Source organism: Carya illinoinensis, chromosome 9, assembly GCF_018687715.1.
Source record: "Carya illinoinensis cultivar Pawnee chromosome 9, C.illinoinensisPawnee_v1, whole genome shotgun sequence".
Classification (NCBI taxonomy): domain Eukaryota; kingdom Viridiplantae; phylum Streptophyta; class Magnoliopsida; order Fagales; family Juglandaceae; genus Carya; species Carya illinoinensis.
The window spans coordinates 4,617,158-4,640,628 of NC_056760.1; the positions used below are offsets into that span (position 1 = coordinate 4,617,158).

The following is a 23,471-nucleotide window of genomic DNA, read 5'->3' on the forward strand; positions in this document are numbered from 1 at the left end:
TATGAAGATAGTATAGTTGATATGTAGATTGATATGTGAATTTATTTATACGTAACAAAATTCATTCAAAACAGCTACGTGAACTCAATAGGACTTCATAATTTTTTTTAAAAATATATTTGTAATTCAAAGAGAAACAATTATAATACGTAGATCTTGCATGTAGATTTAAATGATAAGATCTATCAATTTTATTTATGGCTCTCCAAATATCATGAAAATTATTTTCATCCATGCAGGGTACTGAACTCGCGACTAGCGACGAACTCGGGGTCGGGAATTACCTCTGTCTTCTTTGATTGCGAACCAAGTCTGTATGAAAGTCAGGCCGAGTACTATTATGGCGGCCGAAAAAGCCAGAAACGTCCAGGGGCTTCTGAAATGTTCGTGAAGGGCTTCAGCAATCCAGGTCTTCCACTGAGTATCGTAGTGTTTCTGAATGGCATCTTTGACTGCGGCATATGCGTCGGGGTCAGGAACCAAGTCGGTGCCAATCTCGTTGAAGAGCAGAGCCACTTCTTTGTCGCTGCCGAGGTGGTTCTGGAGTATGCCCGCATTCCTCAACTCCATTACGTCGTTGGTGTTATCAATGATTGAATCCAGGAATGATATGTAAGAGGTGATCTCGAACTCATTTTCGAAATCCGGACACATCTCGTAGGCTATCAAATTCAAGAACTTGGGCCCTGTTGAGTCATCAACTATTATTGGAGAAAGCCGGAGGTAGAAATAGAGTCCTTTATCAAAAGTTATGGTTGTTAAGGAACCATTTCTTTTCCTGGGCGGCCTCACAAGGATTCCTGCTGCTCTAAGCTCCTCCACGTTGCGATAGTACGACTGCAATTTAGTACCACTTCTTGAGCTCTTTTTTGGTGGTCCATTTTGCTTAGGAGACTGACCATCCCTTCCTTGTCGTACAGAAGCGCCTATGATTATCGTCCTGAGGAGATCGAGAAGATGATTCGGACGATTACTTTCCGTAGTCCCTTCCTCCTCGCCCAGCAGTGCCTTACTCTTGTCTTTGTCGTCCCTTTTGTTTTCCTCACCAGCGTTGTGGCCATGACTTTTGCGTTTGCCTAGGAATCCCGGCCACTGGAGAGGCATCCGCGTTTCCGTAATCCCAGTTTCCTGTGACGCCTGCGTAAGCATGAATTTTTTCATGGAATTCTCCAATTCATGTTTCTTTGCGCTGGAATTCATCAAATCCATAAGGAGTTGATAAGGAAGTTGATTCTCCAACAAGAACAAATCCTGTGTCCCAAAGGCCATCAGATCGTATTTCATTTTCCAATCTGTGCATGCATTGCTAACAGCACAATGAATGGACTGTAATATTGCACACCCGTCCACAAACAGCATCCAGGCTAGGGCCTGATCACTATATTTCTCGGTCACCTTCTCCTCGAAACACTGCCTTAGTTGCTTGATGTTGTTCTCAACTACGTTGTACATAGACTCATCATCTTTACCACTTTCCTTGACGAAGCAGTTCGTCATTCTAAGCTTGTACTCCTCTGCTCGCTGGTATTTTGGCGTATCATGATGGATAGGACCGAGTGCTACAATCCTTGGCTTAAAATACTTGTCGAAATGTTTGTGATCTTGCAGCAGCAGCGGAACCTTTTGTATTTTTGGTGTAGCCTTTTGACCTCCATTGGTATGATCTCCTGCTTCCCTCAGTTTCTCAAACCTCTTTTTTTTCAGCTCGCAGGCTTCCTCTCCGTGTTCAATAACTTCGACGACCCGCCTCTGCAGGCAGGAAATGTCACGGCCCCCGCTTGTTTCATCAGAAAGGCTAGCCTTTCTCGACAGCAACTCCTCCACGGATATCGCATGCTCCCTGGTTCCGGCCATGGCATGTGTTTGTGAGCGTACGTAGGTGCACCCAAGCAAGTGAGATGTTTAATTAATTTGGTAGATATTTGGTACCATTAATGTTCAGGTAATGAAGTACTTTATACTAGGCTGATCAGGACAAAAAGTAAAATTACGCTTAAGTACCCCTTTTTACTATGTGTTTTCAAAACCATGAATTTTAATATTTGCGACAAGTAATATTATATATAATTATGAAATGTGTAAATGTTACGTGATTATTTTAAAAAAGAGTAAAATTTATAATTAAAAATTTAATTTTTTTATACATATTTTGTATTAATTTATTTTTAAAAAAAATTATATAACACTTGTATAACCACGATTAATAATAATATTTCCCATTTACATATATGACGTGATTATATATATAAGTTCGAGATATCGATTGCAATCCAGACTGCCCTTACAGCTTAAAGCTTAAATTCCCCTTGATTTATTTATGAATTTATTGTAGTTAACATCCCTAGCTATCATGACTCCACCAGTCATCGTACGTTCGTGGATCCTTTCCTTGTGAAATTAAGAAGAAAAACATGTTACATCAGTACGATAAGACACTTATGGAACTTCGTCTTTTTCTTTTATATAATAATATTGTCATGACAAGAATATCCAGAAGTACCATTTGCCCAACTAGCTGCAAGCTGCACGAAATCAAGTGATCTTTATTACCATGGCAAGTTTAGTATTTAATGAATCCTAGCTTTATTTTTGCATCAAACAGTATCAAGCATAGTGCATGCCGTACTTAAAGTGGCCGGGTGCTATAGTTGCATGGTACGTACTAATTTATTTATAATATTCTAATTAGTCAGGCCGGTTTCTTTACGCTAGCTAGTCTAGAAAGGTCGGACGAACGTTCTTGAGAGACATTAGACCGACTTGTTTCAAAGTATTTATAATAGTGGGAAACGTGTCCTAGATGTAATTAAGCCGATCGACTCACACATATATTCTATAGACGATTAAAGTACTTGATGAATAAAACCACAATAATCGAACACACCCTCGTTAATATAATAAAAAAATTTATTCTTCGTCTATTTTTTTATTATCCTGATCTCGTTATCTTATGATCTCACATTAAATAATAGATTTATAAATAAAAGATAATAAATTAATTTTTAATTATATATTATCGCATCATAAAATAATAAAAAATATAAGAATTGATATAATTAGTAAGTCGACTTACTCATGTCGTTGCTCTCAATTAATTAAGATTACGTTTAAGTAGTGAGACAATCTCAAATAATCAGTTAATAATAGTGAAAAAATTATGAAAAATTATTAATAAAATATTAAATAGCAGTAAAAATAATAAAAAAAGAAATGAAAAGTATTAAAACATTAATGAATGGGGACGATCTTTATTTTGTTGCGGCATTTTGGATTCTGAAAGTTTTTGTCGTGCGTGGATGGTTCTCAACTAAATTTAAAATTATTTGCACCTTATTCATTTCCCATAATTTGAACAAAAGAGCATTTCAAAAATGATTTTTTTTAAAATCATGACATAAAAAAGAGAACGTCGGTTATATGTACGATGTCTCCTAGATAATTAGTTTCATCGATAGGATCATCAGTACTTAAATTAATAGGAGAATATCGAGGTTATAAGTTGGTAATTAGGATTGTAAATGAATCAATCTAATCGATAGCTCACTTAGTTAAATTCGAATCAAATTTAGCTTGTGAAAAAAAAAAAAAAACTCATTCATAAAAACAGATACCTACTTGATTTGTAAATGACATATACCTGACAAAACTCGACTCGACTCGGTAAAGAGTCGTTTAGACTTGTTCGTTTATGCTCGAGTCGACTCGTTAGCTTGACTCGATTAAAATTTATTCATATATTGATAAGTATATACATACACATATGTATACATATACATGTAAATATGTATTATCTAATAATATAAGCATGTCACTTTTATAATTAAATATATAATATGTAATCTAATTATTTATATCTATATAGTGAATATACTTCATATGTATATTTTATAATTTTTCTAATAATTAATTGATAAAATTTAATAATTTCATATACTAGTATATGAGAATCATATATGAAATAGATATATGCTATCATATTAAGTGTTTGTATTAATAATATATGTAAGCATATGATATATTGTTATTTTGGATAAATATCAACTAGTTAGATATTAATTATTTATAATTTTTTTAAAATTTTATAATTTAATAGAGATTCAACTTGTTAGTTGTATAAATTCAATATTGGTTCTTTTATTTTTTATTTATTTAATTTATTAGTTATTAAATCTTTTTAAAAATACAATTCGAGCTCAAATTCGAGCTCGACTCCACTCAAACTTGTTTGTGGGACGAGCTCGAGTTGAGAGTTTAGCTTATCGAGTCGAGTTATAAAAAAAAAAAAAAAAATCTCAAACTTAAACTTGAGTTCAAATATTTTGAATCGAGCTGAACTCGACAAGCCAAAGATTGGCTCGATTATAACCTTATTTGTAACAAACAAAACATCATGCACCTTGACCGAAAAGACCTACATGGACATGCAAGAGTTCAGAAAATTAAGGATTACACCTCATTAATTCACCACATGGGACTACTCTGCCTGTACTTATTATTGTGTATAAGAACCTCGATCGTATGATCTCTACTAGCATTTTGCAGAACTTGATTCAAAGAGAAATGAAATTTGTAGAATATGTAAGTGTTGTGTATTTTTTTTAAAAAAAAGTAAATGTGAGATTTAAAAAAAAAAATTAATTTTTTAATAATAAATTTTAATATTTTGTAAAACAAATACACAATACTTATACAATCCATAACTAGATCTAACAATATGACTCCTGTTGGAATGATAGATCTATTGATCTTATGCGTACAATAAATTGTTATATATATATATATATATATTATATTTATGAGTATGTCAAAATTGTCAGGGAAATTAACCATGCACTTGCATCAATCCCAATTATATACGTACATAGGCATACTATCTGTGACGCCCCCAAATTCCGTTAGGATCGGACGGACATTTGAAGCGTCGAGACATGCAACACAAGGTTACCTGCCCCCGTTTATGACATATAAGATGCAATAATCCTAACATGCATCTAACATTATGCAATATTCGCAGCGGATAATTTTTTTCTTTAGCAATACTATGCACCAAACTGAAAATATCTCAATACTTAAAACATACTTCATACATAAAGATCCATTGAATAACTAAGATCACAGCACTATTCCAAAATAGTTATGATCCAATAGTACTGGAGATGCAACTCCATCGTACAAGTAGTAATTTAACTACTATATTAACATTAACGACGCACCGTCGTTCAATCGACTGTGTCTAGTTGGTCAGCTCCTGATCCTCCTTCAGGTCCTGTAACAAGATCTACCATTCGAGGGGAATGGTAGTTGGGACTACCAAAGTGAGATTTGATTACAAATCTCAGCAAGTTAACAAAAAACTTCCATACAGACTAATGATGCATGTATGACAGTAAAAGCATAAATGCATAATCAAATTCATAAGTAATTAAAGCATAACTTAGCGTACAACATAGCATAATTGACATAGCTTAAATTGAATCATGAACTGAACTTGACTTGACATGAACTTGATCTGAAACTTGACTTAGCATGAACTTGCTCTGAAACTTGAATTAACATGAAAAATACATACTCCACAGTCGTTGTGGCCCCATGTATTTTACGTGTAAATACATACTCCACAGTTGTTGTGGCCCCATGTATTCTACACAAACTTGACTTAACATGAAAAATACATACTCCACAGTTGTTGTGGCCCCATGTATTTTACGCATCACAATTGTAGTTAAATACATACTCCACAGTTGTTGTGGCCCCATGTATTCTACACAAACTTGACTTAACATGAAAAAATACATACTCCACAGTTGTTGTGGCCCCATGTATTTTACGCATCACAATTGTAGTTAAATACATACTCCACAGTTGTTGTGGCCCCATGTATTCTACATATCATAATGTACTCAAGATGAAATGTGACTGGAATACGAAAGGACTGAAGTCCTGACGTAACATAACGTGACTTGAACATAACTTAGAATACATGACCAACTTGAGATAGAAACATTTCGTAACATGGCATAACATATAATAGATAACATATTTAACATGACATACTTGCAACAGTGAATATTACATGACTTGACTTGCATGTAATAGATGGCATACTTAGCATGACGTACTTATCATGTACAGTAATACATAACAGAATATATTATGTAACAGATAAAAATTGATGACAGAATAAATTCTGTATAATAGACAATTAAGTGATAACTTGGCATGGCATGACATATATGATAACACACATACATACACTGTAGTTCCTTTACTTAGCACACATACACAATAGACTGCTAGTAAGTTAAAAGCTAACTTACATCGATTTCCGCGTTTCTTATAAAACCTCAAGCGCGATCACGAGGAACTGTAATTAGTGATTCTAAAAGTTAGTACTAAATCACTAATAATTTGAAATATGGAAAAATACTAACTTAAAGAGTAAAATTTCCATTTTACTTTCTACATGTAGGAAAATGACCGTTTTACCCATAACTTAAGAATTTTGCATACTAACTCCAAAAGTCACCAAAATTTACATGCCTCATGTAAATTTTATCCTCAACTCAAATATCAATTTAGAAAAATTTAAAACTAATCACAACTATTAAAACTCCATAGGGCCGAAATTCTCATATGCTATTTCTATTGATTTTTGTTTCCAACTTGTTTTGATCAACCTTTTGATCTATGACTTATAAATATGTGATCTTCAAACCAAACCATCACATGGTTTAAAAAGATGTCCTAAAACATATATAAGCTTCTAATTCAAGATCACATGGTTAAAAATTAACCAAAACATAAATTTAGCCAAGAACATCCACACTTTGGCTTATCTGAATATCTCTTTGCATAAAATTTCATATCTTTGAAACTAACATCAAATATCTTCAAAATAATAATATAACATGTATATAAGATGCTTAGGATCCTCCAATAAAATTATCAAAGTCATTAGAATAGGTTTAGACCACCAAAGAGTTAAACTTTCTCAAAATAGAAACTGTTTTTCTTCTTCCAGTTTCTAAGTTTGTAAATCTAAGCAAATATTTCATCAAAACCTTCAATCATGAAAAAATCCTCAACCAATAGTCATATATACATGTTAACAATACTCCATAAAAATTTCGGACCAATATCTATCCATTAGCTTGGTCAAAAACTCCAAACTATAACATATTCTCCAGTTTATCTCCTAGAATGACCTTTCTATAGTTTACACAATATTTGACTGACCAAATGATCTTCAAATGGGGCAAATAAGATATCCATGTAAACTAGACTAAAAAAGGAACAACTTATATGAAGGAGACTTTATGATAAAACACTTACAACAGCTTCGAAATGGGCATGCAAAAGAACTCCTAAAAGCTGTCCGAGAGAGAATGTTTGATATTCTTTTAAAGAAACGTGTAAATGAAGATAAGTTCGTGGGTGATGGCTGGAGATGCTTATGGAAGAGATAAGGGAGATGATAAGGCTGGAGTTGAGAGTTGAGTGTGGTTTTCTCCTACCCAAAATATCTATAAAATATTATCTCAAAATATTCTATCCAATAATATCTATAAAAATCAGCTCAATATATTTTCCAAATGTGGAGTAGACTTGGAAGAGTAAGGTGGCTAAAATCTTTCTATGTGTATTTTAAATCTCTATTCTTAAGATATTTTCCAAATGTGTATTTTGCTTAGGTGTCATGATCTCACACCTTGATTTCATTCACAATTCCATCTAATGGTTTCTCTTTGTGCCAAGTATCTAATACTATTCATTATGTGTGGTTAAGATCTTGCCAAGTGTCCAAATAAAATATCGCTATCCTAATTTGGACATTTCACACTATGATTTTGAAAATACTGCGCTCAGTACATTTACCGAGGTTACTATTCACTCCAAAAATAAACGTAATAAACTTAGTACTGAAAAATTCTAAATATTCAATTAAGCCTAGTGGTGTAGACTATAATGTATTCTGACACTTTTAACTATCTCAAATAATTAAAATCACATTTCTGACACCATAGTGAGTGATAACACTAACTATGTTGACATGCTAAAATTTATGCGATTAGTCGATTCGTGTAAACTTACAGAGTTTTCACGAGGTTCCTAAAGTCAATAGAAATTCCTTAATTGAATTTCTAGCGGGCTGTTACAATCTCCCCTCCTAAAAAAAAGATTTCGTCCTCGAAATCGAAGTAAGTAAAAAAATAGCAATTTAATGAGGAGGTGCTGCTTACCAACCTATTGTCTATCCCGTATATATATGCCTTTGAGATTATGTCATTCCTTAACTCTCTTACTTTAATCAACAATTAGATTATACTTCTTTGCACAAGGTTGGCCAAGTTGTAACGACATACTCTCCAAACCTAAAACTTTAAGTAAATAATCTTCCGAAACTCTTCTTTAGAAAAGCATAGGTGATATACTTTAAATGTTCTTGTAAATACCATAGTTAGTAGAGAATTCATCAAAATTAAACCGTTAACCTCTCTCTCTCTCTCTCTTTTTAACAAAATCGGTGGCACTCTGTTTTAGACCAGACAACTCTGATCCGCGTGATTTTTATAGGTCTTCTGTAGTTGTCAGGCGCCGTATAGCTATGACACTACTTTGTTCTTCTGTAATTGTCAGGCACCGCAGCTATGATACTACATTGCCCTTGTCTCTTGTAGAGAAATGATTCACGAGAAATGATTCGTCATAATTTTCTCTATAAAAGAATTATTCAGTTCATTTTCTTTCTCATCTCATCTTCTTCACTTTTCTGAAATTAGTCTGCATTCTTACTCTGCAATCTCTTTTTGCTTACTCACTTTGCAATGGCTCAGCAATCTTCTCATTGCCAAAACATGAGGTATTCTACACCTCGTTCATCAGTTGTTTCTGCTTCTTCAGTAGGTGCTATGATGCAATCAAATAATGATCTGACTAATAAGTCAGAAAATGAACTTATCTACGAGCTTGTGAGTCTCGGTACTCGATACTCATCAGCCATTGTCGCATATTCTCAGAGATTGCAATCCAGGACTGGTGGGGTTGACAAACTCCACGAGAGTATTTCTCTGCTTCAGAGGCTTCTTATGGAATCCAACATGAAGATAGAAGCAGTAAAGCGAGAGAACAGAGATTTAAAATCTTTGCTTAACTCTTCTTTTCGAGTGGCTACTCCTTTAGATAGGAGAGGCATGCAGATTTTTGAAGAGCAAGAACGTTTAAAGATTGAGGCAAAGAGCCTCAAATTTCTGTAATTTTGCTTTATGATAATAAAATAATACTTCACAAATATTCATATTTGTGTTTTTATCTTCTAGTATATGTTTTATATACTCCATTTTATTTCTTTCAGGGATTTTCATATATATGATATGATCCAATGACTCATATAAATATGCATTTAATCATGCATATCCAAACTCTCAGTAATCTTCAAGTTAATAAAAACCTCAAGGAGTTCTACTGGTCTAGGACTAACTTACTTCTTTATAATCGCAACAATCAGTCATCTTCCTAGGTGGTACTTTGATAACTGACCAGTTAATAACTTAAACTTGAAACTTTCTCTCTTATGATTGTCATAACTCTTCTATCCATCATAAGTTATCAATTATTCTAACTCTAAATGATTTGTTCCTAATGTTCACATAAATCCTCAAGACCAAGATTTTACTCTCCATATAATAGTCTTCAAAAGAAGATCGATCTATGTATCCATAAAGATAGTGCTTTGCCAGAAATCATTTACTGGCGGCGTGGTAATACTATTATCATAAATAAATTCTACTAAGACTAAAGTTTCTCCTAATCAAATTACTCTTCCAAACACAATTTCTATCGTATTCTCCGAATCAAAACAATTCTCCAAATATGTGGAATACCATTTATCAATCCTACATATCCTTTCTCATATTACTAAAAGGTATTCTATATCTACATTGGTATGAACAATAATACTTCTAATGAAAATTGTTACTCTTACCACTAGGGTAACAATTTAGCTTCCAAGCTGAATTCTCAAGCACCACAATTAATAGAAACAATGACTCGTTTGAATCAAACAATGTACAATTTACCAACTCCAATGACTTGACCTACTCCAAAATAACAATAATGCAATACTACCATCAATTGCAATCAGATCAACGTTAACTATGTTTACCTCAACTAATTCTTCATCCATCGGAAAATTCTGATCTTCTTGATTGTTATCTCCCTTAGGATTCCGAGGTATTCTATCACGAGTCATGTGTCCCTTCTTGAAACACACGAGCATATATATTAAAACCACATACTACCCTTCATACCTTAAGAAATTCAAGCCTAATGTTTGGTGCATTTCCTAAGGACATGTGGATTTACTGCCCAGAGACGTATTGCTCTGATACCACCCTGTGACGCCCCCAAATTCCGTTTGGGATCGGACGGACATTTGAAGCGTCGAGACATGCAACACAAGGTTACCTGCCCCCGTTTATGACATATAAGATGCAATAATCCTAACATGCATCTAACATTATGCAATATTCGCAGCGGATAATTTTTTTCTTTAGCAATACTATGCACCAAACTGAAAATATCCCAATACTTAAAACATACTTCATACATAAAGATCCATTGAATAACTAAGATCACAGCACTATTCCAAAATAGTTATGATCCAATAGTACTGGAGATGCAACTCCATCGTACAAGTAGTAATTTAACTACTATATTAACATTAACGACGCACCGTCATTCAATCGACTGTGTCTAGTTGGTCAGCTCCTGATCCTCCTTCAGGTCCTGTAACAAGATTTACCATTCGAGGGGAATGGTAGTTGGGACTACCAAAGTGAGATTTGATTACAAATCTCAGCAAGTTAACAAAAAACTTCCATACAGACTAATGATGCATGTATGACAGTAAAAGTATAAATGCATAATCAAATTCATAAGTAATTAAAGCATAACTTAGCGTACAACATAGCATAATTGACATAGCTTAAATTGAATCATGAACTGAACTTGACTTGACATGAACTTGATCTGAAACTTGACTTAGCATGAACTTGCTCTGAAACTTGAATTAACATGAAAAATACATACTCCACAGTCGTTGTGGCCCCATGTATTTTACGTGTAAATACATACTCCACAGTTGTTGTGGCCCCATGTATTCTACACAAACTTGACTTAACATGAAAAATACATACTCCACAGTTGTTGTGGCCCCATGTATTTTACGCATCACAATTGTAGTTAAATACATACTCCACAGTTGTTGTGGCCCCATATATTCTACACAAACTTGACTTAACATGAAAAAATACATACTCCACAGTTGTTGTGGCCCCATGTATTTTACGCATCACAATTGTAGTTAAATACATACTCCACAGTTGTTGTGGCCCCATGTATTCTACATATCATAATGTACTCAAGATGAAATGTGACTGGAATACGAAAGGACTGAAGTCCTGACGTAACATAACGTGACTTGAACATAACTTAGAATACATGACCAACTTGAGATAGAAACATTTCGTAACATGGCATAACATATAATAGATAACATATTTAACATGACATACTTGCAACAGTGAATATTACATGACTTGACTTGCATGTAATAGATGGCATACTTAGCATGACGTACTTATCATGTACAGTAATACATAACAGAATATATTATGTAACAGATAAAAATTGATGACAGAATAAATTCTGTATAATAGACAATTAAGTGATAACTTGGCATGGCATGACATATATGATAACACACATACATACACTGTAGTTCCTTTACTTAGCACACATACACAATAGACTGCTAGTAAGTTAAAAGCTAACTTACATCGATTTCCGCGTTTCTTATAAAACCTCAAGCGCGATCACGAGGAACTGTAATTAGTGATTCTAAAAGTTAGTACTAAATCACTAATAATTTGAAATATGGAAAAATACTAACTTAAAGAGTAAAATTTCCATTTTACTTTCTACATGTAGGAAAATGACCGTTTTACCCATAACTTAAGAATTTTGCATACTAACTCCAAAAGTCACCAAAATTTACATGCCTCATGTAAATTTTATCCTCAACTCAAATATCAATTTAGAAAAATTTAAAACTAATCACAACTATTAAAACTCCATAGGGCCGAAATTCTCATATGCTATTTCTATTGATTTTTGTTTCCAACTTGTTTTGATCAACCTTTTGATCTATGACTTATAAATATGTGATCTTCAAACCAAACCATCACATGGTTTAAAAAGATGTCCTAAAACATATATAAGCTTCTAATTCAAGATCACATGGTTAAAAATTAACCAAAACATAAATTTAGCCAAGAACATCCACACTTTGGCTTATCTGAATATCTCTTTGCATAAAATTTCATATCTTTGAAACTAACATCAAATATCTTCAAAATAATAATATAACATGTATATGAGATGCTTAGGATCCTCCAATAAAATTATCAAAGTCATTAGAATAGGTTTAGACCACCAAAGAGTTAAACTTTCTCAAAATAGAAACTGTTTTTCTTCTTCCAGTTTCTAAGTTTGTAAATCTAAGCAAATATTTCATCAAAACCTTCAATCATGAAAAAATCCTCAACCAATAGTCATATATACATGTTAACAATACTCCATAAAAATTTCGGACCAATATCTATCCATTAGCTTGGTCAAAAACTCCAAACTATAACATATTCTCCAGTTTATCTCCTAGAATGACCTTTCTATAGTTTACACAATATTTGACTGACCAAATGATCTTCAAATGGGGCAAATAAGATATCCATGTAAACTAGACTCAAAAAGGAACAACTTATATGAAGGAGACTTTATGATAAAACACTTACAACAGCTTCAAAATGGGCATGCAAAAGAACTCCTAAAAGCTGTCCGAGAGAGAATGTTTGATATTCTTTTAAAGAAACGTGTAAATGAAGATAAGTTCGTGGGTGATGGCTGGAGATGCTTATGGAAGAGATAAGGGAGATGATAAGGCTGGATTTGAGAGTTGAGTGTGGTTTTCTCCTACCCAAAATATCTATAAAATATTATCTCAAAATATTCTATCCAATAATATCTATAAAAATCAGCTCAATATATTTTCCAAATGTGGAGTAGACTTGGAAGAGTAAGGTGGCTAAAATCTTTCTATGTGTATTTTAAATCTCTATTCTTAAGATATTTTTCAAATGTGTATTTTGCTTAGGTGTCATGATCTCACACCTTGATTTCCTTCACAATTCCATCTAATGGTTTCTCTTTGTGTCAAGTATCTAATACTATTCATTATGTGTGGTTAAGATCTTGCCAAGTGTCCAAATAAAATATCGCTATCCTAATTTGGATATTTCACACTATGATTTTGAAAATACTGCGCTCAGTACATTTACCGAGGTTACTATTCACTCCAAAAATAAACGTAATAAACTTAGTACTGAAAAATTCTAAATATTCAATTAAGCCTAGTGGTGTAGACTATAATGTATTCTGACACTTTTAACTATCTCAAATAATTAAAATCACATTTCTGACACCATAGTGAGTGATAACACTAACTATGTTGACATGCTAAAATTTATGCGATTAGTCGATTCGTGTAAACTTACAGAGTTTTCACGAGGTTCCTAAAGTCAATAGAAATTCCTTAATTGAATTTCTAGCGGGCTGTTACACTATCAATATTGAAGATATTTAATTTCTTTAACTCATCAGTACAATTAATGAGATACAGTACTCATAAAAGATATGCAAGAGAAATTTGTACATGAATTGATACCATAATCTAGCTAGTTATATGTCCCATAGGGTCCAACCAAAAGTACAACTGTACATGATCGTTATATGACACCTTAAAGTTTTATATCATCTTAATTTACTATAGATTTGATATTTAATGAGTAGAGGTTGTAATACGTAACATGACTCGTAAACTCAATATGGACACAATACAAAATGAGTGAGTTTGACTTTGGTATTAATGGATTCGAGTCAAAACAGGTTAATCAGTAAGACATGATTTATAAGCGAATCAACCCGCTTAACACGAAACTAACCCGTTATAATATGTTTAGTTTTTTATTTATAATCACAATTTTATTATCGTTTGATTGTAATATTGATTTTTTTAATATGCTTATATTTTTATTGTTGATATTATAATTCTGAACCTATACTCATATTTGGTTAATATCAAGATTGTAATATTGATTTTATTATAAGTTAAAATTTGAAAAATATCAATATTTTTTGTTAGTGGATAATCTAATTGTTTTTTTTTTTAGATATTATGGCTACTAATAAATAAAAATTTTAATTTTTATGTAAAATTGTATTAATCAAGTCAAATAAATTATGTGAATGAATTTAATCAATTTATATAAAACGAGTTATGCCGTATTGATTAATTTTTAATTAATTGTTAAATAGATGAAAACGGGACATGATATGATACGAATTTAACCGATCGAGATTGGATTAAACCATATAATCAATATCCATAACTTACAAATTAATCGCTACCCCGAGTATGTAGGGAACCTGAGTTGTTTTTGTAAGAAGGCCCCAATTATGATTTGCAATGACGGCTCGGTTCTTGGGCCTATGGTGACGGAATTTGTGTCTATTTATTTTATTTACTTATTTATTTCTTATAATAGAAAACATCTAGTACTTCTAAATTCGAATTGGAACGAGGGAAGAACGAGCTCGATCGAGGGAAGTATGACTTCACTGGGAACTGGTATTTTTTGTTCTTATCAGTCCGGACTCCGGATAGAGTAGAAAAAAGACCGTACACCTTTAAATGAAAATCTGACATAATGATCAATAATTTCTAGTGAATTTCTTATTATTTTATTAATTTTCAAAGGTAATTACTGGCCTCCAGACTATATATATATATATATTAATCAAGTTATTTTAATTTTCGCGCTCATCGAACTATCCTTTGAAAATATTAAGCATGTAAATTCAAGTGAGGAGTATATATCTCAAGTCTGTTTTTTGTTTTCTGCTTGAAATGAACAAAGGCTTTGTAGCTATATATTGGTTCAAGTGGTTCAAGCTTGTTTGGCAATATTGCATGAGACTTTTTGAGAAATTTCTCACATCTAATTCATTCCTAACTGCATACATGCAAAAGTAATTACTTGTTTGGAATATTCATGGATAACATTTCCTGGTTTAATTACACAGTTTAAATGAGATGATATTAGATGTTTTGTAGAAAGTTAAATAAAATATTATTATAATATAATTTTTTAATATTAATTTTATTTTAAAATTTGAAAAAGTTGAATTATTTATTATATTTTATATGAAGATTTGATAAAATTATAATGATGAGATGAGATAGTTTAGCTTCGAGATATATTCTAATTAATAGACATGTGAATTTTCAAGCAGATGAATTTTACATTTTTTTTTTTTTTTTACTAGCACTACGTATCTGGGAACAAATCTTGACTAATCCTATGATGTACAGCCCTCGAAGAAAAAAAAATCACAATTACGTGGACTTTACATGCACCCAAATAGAAAACAAGGAAGTGTATATCAACTAGTTTGACGAGCTAACATGGGATCGGAAGAGTTTGAGGTCTATCTTTGTTTCCAGAGGTTGGATCAACATCTGCTAACTAACCAGGGAGAGTATATACCCCTATATGGTCTGCTAGTTTTATATGAATATATATCATCCATGCCTCAAGATGCATTATCTCACATTGTAACTATACGCAGTGTTCAATTTGACGTTTCGACGGATGTCATCCCCTAGCTACTTGGGCTCCGTCGTGTATCTGAGGCATCGAGTACAATGGATGCTTAGGCTGAGGGCGCACCAGATGTAGGCCCATCTACTAAGGTTGAGGGTGCACTAAATGTAGGCCCATCTACATCATCTATTGGCTCAGTTGAGTCTATGGCCAGACATGTTGACCAGTTAGAGGGAGAGGATATTGATGAGGCTCAGGATGTTGGTCGCGATGAGGATTACTTCATCCTCATTTAGAGATACCGCACATCGTTTAGTAAGAAAAACACATTTTTCCAAACATTGCTGCTCCCATTTTTTTATATGTTGCATGTCATAATTGCAACAAACATTGATCATGTGGCACATAAGGTAACATTTAGTTAGACTCGCGCACAGTTCCTTATACGACTGGCACGTGGAGAGCCAATCGACTTGCCACTACATATATTTAAGAGGATCTGTTATAAGGCGATTATCATCTTCACTGACAACCTACCATATGGGGTGATCATTATTAAGCTACTACTGGATCAGAGAGTGCCACCCAAGGCGGATGAGTGGTTGACTGAACAGATGAGCCACCTAGACATGACCTCACATTGTCAAAGCATTGGACAAGGTAAGGCGCGTGCTCGGCGTGAGCCTACGAGATCTTGTTCCTCTGATCCAGCTTGAAGCCGATATCACTCCTACGTCTCAGCAGTCAATGGGTATATCTGTAGGGGATGCGCACCCTACTTGGCTCGATACACGCCCTACTTGGGTTGATGCGATGGTCTCAAATATTACTGTGCATATCAACTGACAAATCGTATAAGTACAGTATAGTGTCACTGAGGTTGCCCATCGTTTAGATATCCTAAACAAAAATGTCAACACATTGACAGATGAATTTCATACTTTTGTTTACAACGATTTATGAGTTTTTTTTTGCACTTTTCTTGTAGTTTTTATTTCTATTTTTCTATTTATTTACTTTCTGTAATGAACAATATCATTTAATATATCTAGTGTTTTTGTATTTCAATTGTCAATCTTTTTTAATTTGAAATATTATTTTTAATTTTAAACTTTACCTAATGAATAATATCTGGTGTAATGAATAAAAAAAGTCCATTTTTTAATGGATAATAAATAAAAAATTCAAGTTATCTAGTGTAACTTAATGTAATGAATAAATTTTTTATTCGTATTTTGAAATTTCTTTTATACTTTATGTAACGATACGAAAAATATCATTTAATGTATCTAGTGTCTTTGTATTTCAATTCTCAATCATTTTTAATTTGAAATTCCATTTTTAATTTTAAAACAGTTTACATTCGAACATTAATGACTATCATCCGAACATTAAAACGAATAACTTAGACGTTTGCATGTAATTGGGCATAACTTTCGAATGCACATGAACCATTTGAATGTAAGATTTTATACGTTTGCATTTACCAATTTCAAAACGACATCGTATGGGTTATGTTTGGATAAAAAATTAACATATTTCAAACGTATACCCATTTCTCGTCGACCTTTTGTGATGATTTCAAGATTGTCACAAATTCTAAACCGTTAACCAAAAAACTTGATTGTGTTATAGTGCATGAGTACATGAGTGTTATATGGATCTCTATAAAATATTTCATATTGTCTTAATTTATTGCTGACTCGATATCTAATTATAAGTGTGGAGGAACCTTTTTGGTTTTGTAAGAATGGCAAATTATTATTTGCAATGACGGCTCAAGAATAATGATGGCTCGATTCTTAAGACCAATGTGTAGGAGTTTTATTGAAAATCTATATCTCACATATTCATATTTTAATAAGTTTAAACTAGTTCTAATATTATCATTTAATTAATGAGTTATAGTGAGACACAAATACATAATTTATATTTCATTATGGTCAGAAATTTATTTATAGCATTGAGGGGTTAAGAATTTTCATCTATAATATAATTGTGTCTCTAGTCATAAAAAAATATTCAGAAGTTAAGTTGCTAGAATGATCCTTATCTTATACTCAGGTCAAATTTTCCATCAACCTAAGTTGATGAAAAAAATACGTGTTTTAACTGTTATTAAATTTATTATCGTGTATTATATAAAATTGGAAATCTAAATATTAATATTCATGTTAAAATATTTAACACAATGTAACAGAAATTATGTCTCTATTTATTTAATTATTTACTTGTATATTTCTTATAATAGAAAACCAGCTGATTTAATACTTTTAAATTCGAATTGGAACGAGGGAAGCTGAATTAACTGGGAACTGATATATTAATAAAGTTATTTTAATTTTCGCGCTCATCGAACTACCTTTGAAAATATTACGTAATATTGGGGGTCAATCTTCAGGCCAAGAACCTATGCATGCACTTAAAAAGTTAACCTGACATTACCAAGCGAAAAACTGCGCCATAGCAACTATATATTTGATGGGCCCGGGTCTTCAAACACAATATGCCGTTTCTTGTGATCGTTTTAAAAACTAAATACGTAAGCTGAGATGTCAAATGTCATAAAAGGCTCGAGCATAGCTTCTAAGAGTACTGATTTGTTTTAGGGCTCGTTATTCTAATGAATCGGAGTATGATCGGTTCGAACAGACTTTGAATATATACGTCTGTACATGATTCAAGTAAGGAATATCTCAAGTCTATTTTTTTTTTTTTCTAGGAAAAATTCTCTCTTTTATAATTCCTACTTTATATTTTTTGTGTTCTGCTTGAAATTGAAGGCTTTGTAGATATATATGGGTGCAAGCTTGTTTGGCAATATTGCATGAGAACTTTCTCACATCTAATTCATTAATCTAAATTACTGCATACATGCAAATGTGATTACTTGTTTGGGATCATTGATAACATGATTCAGTACTACTTCCAAGATACTAATGAATAGAAAATTATAAGGAAGCTGACTCTTATTATAAAATCTTAATTTAAGAAATACATTGATTACATATAAATGCATACACAATCATTTCAGACATTATATATAATAATCATTACTACTTTATCTTAAGTAGTAGTACCACACATTAATTAATTAATACCAGATACATGCAGTAGTCCACACAGCTCGAATATCCTCACTTATTTAAACTTCATATTTATATATTAACTAAATTCAAACGCATTACTTTGAGTAAGATGCATGTGCAAGCCTACACATTTACTCGGATTTATTTTTTATTTCAAGACACTGCAAACAACTGGCCGGTGCGTTGGTCGCATAAATTATTTATTTTTCATATATATTTTATAATTTAAAGAGAAATAAATATAATACGGAGATCTTGCATGTAGATTTAAATGATAAGATCTATGTATTATATTTATGTCTCTCCAAATCATAAAAGTTGTATTATTCATGATGATGCATGCTGGTGAACTCGCGACTAGCGCCGAACCGGTCGGGAATTACCTCTGTCTTCTTTGAATGCGAACCAAGTTTGTATGAAAGTTAGGCCAAGTACTATTATTGCGGCCGAAAAAGCCAGAAACGTCCAGGGGCTTCTGAAATGGTCGTCAAGGGCTTCAGCAATCCAGGTCTTCCACTTAGTATCGTAGTGACTCTGAATGGCAGCTTTGACTTCCCGATATGCGTCGGGGTCAGGAACCAAGTCAGTGCCAATCTCATTGAAGAGTAGAGCCACTTCTTTGTCGCTGCCGAGGTGGTTCTGGAGTATGCCCGCATTCCTCAACTCCATTACGTCGTTGTCGTTATCAATGAGTGAATCCAGGAATGATATGTAAGAGGTGATCTCGAACTCATTTTCGAAATCCGGACACATCTCGTAGGCTATCAAATTCAAGAACTTGGGCCCCGTTGAGTCATCAACTATTATTGGAGAAAGCCGGAGGTAGAAATTGAGTCCTTCATCACAAGTTATGGTTGTCAAGGAACCATTTCTTTTCCTGGGCGGCATCACATGGATTCCTGCTGCTCTAAGCTCCTCCACGTTGCGATAGTACGACTGCGATTTACCTCTTCTTGAGCTCTTTTCTCCAGGAGTACTTTTGGGTTTGGCCCCTATGATTATCGTCCGGAGGAGATCGAGAAGATGGTTCGGATCCCTTTCCGTAGTCAGTTGACTCCCTTCCTCCTGTGGCAGCGCGGTCTGCCTAAGCATGAAGGTTTTTATGGATTTCATCAATTGACCTTTCTTTGCGCTGGAATTCATCAAATCCACAAGGAGTTGATAAGGAAGTTGATTCTCCAACAAGAACAAATCCTGTGTCCCAAAGGCCATCAGATCGTATTTCATTTTCCAATCTGTGCATTCATTGCTAACAGCACAATGAATGGACTGTAATATTGCACACCCGTCCACAAACAGCATCCAGGCGAGGGCCTGATCACTATATTTCTCGGTCACCTTCTCCTCGAAACACTGCCTTAGTTGCTTGATGTTGTTCTCAACTACGTTGTACAAAGACTCATCATCTTTACCACTTTCCTTGACGAAGCAGTTCGTCATTCTAAGCTTGTATTCCTCTGCTGGCTGGTATTTTGGAGTATCATGATGGATAGGACCGAGTGCTACAATCCTTGGCTTAAAATACTTGTCGAAATGTTTGTGATCTCGCAGCAACAGCGGAACCTCTTGTATTTTTGATGTAGCCTTTTGACCTCCATTGGGATGATCTCTGCCTGCTTCCCTCAGTTTCTCAAACCTCTTTTTTTTCAGCTCGCAGGCTTCCTCTCCGTGTTCAATAACTTCGACGACCCGCCTCTGCAGGCAGGAAATGTCACGGCCCCTGCTTGTTTCACCAGAAAGGCTAGCCTTTCTCGACAGCAACTCCTCCACGGATATCAAATGCTCCCTGGTTCCTGCCATGGCGTACTTGTAAGCGTAGGTGCACCCAAGCGAGATATTTGCTAGATATTTGTTTCAGGTAATGAAGTACTTTATACTAGGCTGAGGACAAATAAATAAAGAAAAATGATAGATTACCAATTACTTGACAATTTGTTTACAACTTTTGATTAAGGTAATATATCTTTTAAATTTTAATTAATGATTAAGGAAATAATTTTTTGTATATTGATATATTTTTTATTTTTTAAAAATATTTAAAAATGATAAAATTAAAAAAATGTGAAATAAAAAATAGGATATAAATAAAAGATGAATTTTACACTGGTAGTCACTTGCGCGGTAAGCTGCAAGCAGCACATTAGTCCGGCTCATATTTTTAGATATTTTTAAATATTTAGTACTTATTAAATATCAGTTAAATATAAAATATATTTTAATTTCAAATATTCAACTTTTTTATCTGATAATTACTTAATCCTTACAACTTTCCAAACTCTCAAACAAAATATATAAAAATTTGACTTTTTCAAATTTCAAAACAAAAATTATATTAAAAATTACATTCAAATAATTATTTAATTTTATAACATTTTTATTCAATTTTTTCTTTCCCATTTCTCATAACTCAATGTAACATCTTAATTTAAATTATTTTTCTTTTATTCATAAATATTCTAAATATCCAAATTATAACCCTTACTATATATATATATATATATATATATATAGATACATACACACACATATATGCATGGCATTTAATTAGTTTGAGATATCGATTGCAATCCAGACGACCTTTACAGCTAATTAAAGCTTAAATCCCCTGGCCTTGATTTGTTTATTTATTGATTGCTAGCTAGCATCCCTATCATGGCCTAGTCTCCTTGATTAGAAACTAAAAAGTAACGCATCGTTTTGATCTCCGAAAGGAGTAACATTTGAAGAGGGTTATAAAGTACTGTAATTTCCACCAAATCACATAAACATTTCCTAATTTGGTGATCATATATATATATATATATATATATATATATATATGTTTGAACTTAATTTACTAATGTGCCAAGTTAGGATCATGATCATGATGCGTAAGAGGAGTACTAGTACTGATAATTTGTCGAGTTTTTATGTAATTTACCCATACTGCATGGATATTATTCGTTGGCCCGATCTACTAATTAAGAATTAGCATGTTCCATGCACCATCCGTACATCATCATACATTCTTTCCTAAGATCCTAAGGAAAGGAGAAAAACATGTTACACGAGGTATCTAGGTATCGTGCTCTAAACGATAAGACACTCATGGAATTTCCTTTTACTTTTACTGACAAGGATACCTAGAGCTAGCCATTTGCCCAACCAGCAAGGACGAAAGAAGTCTTTATTACCACAACAAGTTTAGTATATTTGAGGCCTCGCTTTATCATTTCATCAAGGAGTATCAAGCATACATCTCCTAGTACTTAAATTGGCACATCTCCTTGTACCTAAAGTGGCCGGGTGATATATTGACGTTACATCGTAATAATATTGCTAGTCCGGGGTTTTCTTTACGCCGAAAAAAGTTGAGAGACATTAATTAATGATATATAGCAAAGTAGTATTTATTTATAATAGTGGGAATGGTGTATTTGCAGATGTTGAGGTGATTATATCAAATGATCTATAAATAATAGTAAGAATATAGTGAATAGTTATAAAAAAATAATGAATAACAGTGAATTATTTTTAAATAATAATAAACAGTAATAAAATAGTTCCAGACACTTTTACTAACCAAACACAACCTACTGGATATGGGCCAAATTGGATAGTAAGTCAACACACACACTTGGTGTAATGGGCATGAAGGGACAGCTTGCATATAGGCCAAATCGGATGGAATGCTAATTTCTCATACCTTACTCAAGAGAGTTTCTTAAATCTACACTTCAATTTTAGCACAGACATGCTCTGACCATAGCCCCCTACTTATTCAAGCCATAGAGGCTAATGATAAATATAGTCCGTCAAGTTTCAAATTCATGTGGATGTGTTGCACTCACAAAAATTTTAATAAGCTCATATATGAGAATTGGAGTCAACCTATGCATGGAGGAGAGCTTATCAAATTAGTTGTTAAAGTAAAACGGTTAAAACTGATGCTCCGAACTTGGAATACAGAAATTTTTGGCAAAGTAGATCGTCATGTCCAAGCTGTGAAAGATGATATTATGAATTTAGAAGGTCAACTTCTTGCTAACCACAAGCTAGCAAGATCTCGTGATACAACTTAATTCTAAATAGAGAGAGCTAGAAAATCTTTTGCTTCATGAAGAAATTTTACTTAAATAGAAATCTCGTGTGCAATGGCTTCAAGAAGGGGATTCAAACTCCAAGTTCTTTCATGTTGCATTAAAATTTAGAAGAAATAGAGGGATGTTGCAGAAGATGAAGTTGGATAATGGAACTGTGCTTAACTCATCTCAGGAGATACATGAAGAAGCGATTAAATTTTTTCAGAGTGCCTTAGCCATGGAAGGGGTGCGAGAGCTAGATACCTAGCAAAATTTACTCAAACCGTTATCACATATGAGGAAAATGACTCTTTATGCAAAAGACCAAATTTGGAGGAAGTCAAAATTGCTTTGATATCACCGAAGATAATAGTCCTAGAGTTGATGGATTTGGTTCTTGTTTCTTTATGAAATGCTGGGACATTGTCAAAGAAGACATGGTTGAAGTTGCTGAAGATTTTTTTAATAGGGCTCCTCTTACAAAGTTTTATCCTTTTACGTTCATTGTCACTATCCCCAAAGAGGAGAACCCATCGAGTTTTGCTAAATTTATGCATATTAGTTTGTACTTGGCGATATATAAAGTGTTCTCTAAAGTAATG

At 33.2% G+C, this 23,471-nt stretch overlaps 2 protein-coding genes across 2 annotated transcripts; both read right to left on the bottom strand.

The window, feature by feature from the left end:
• Nucleotides 1–255: 255 nt before the first annotated feature.
• Nucleotides 256–1,854, bottom strand: LOC122275957 (UPF0481 protein At3g47200-like). The gene has a single exon (XM_043085309.1). The coding sequence runs from the start codon at nt 1,852–1,854 to the stop codon at nt 256–258; it is 1,599 nt and encodes a 532-aa protein (XP_042941243.1).
• Nucleotides 1,855–18,656: 16,802 nt separating this feature from the next.
• On the bottom strand, nt 18,657–20,761 carry LOC122275447 (UPF0481 protein At3g47200-like). The gene has a single exon (XM_043084511.1). The coding sequence runs from the start codon at nt 20,606–20,608 to the stop codon at nt 19,166–19,168; it is 1,443 nt and encodes a 480-aa protein (XP_042940445.1). The 5' UTR covers nt 20,609–20,761; the 3' UTR covers nt 18,657–19,165.
• Between the last annotated feature and the right edge of the window lie 2,710 nt (nt 20,762–23,471).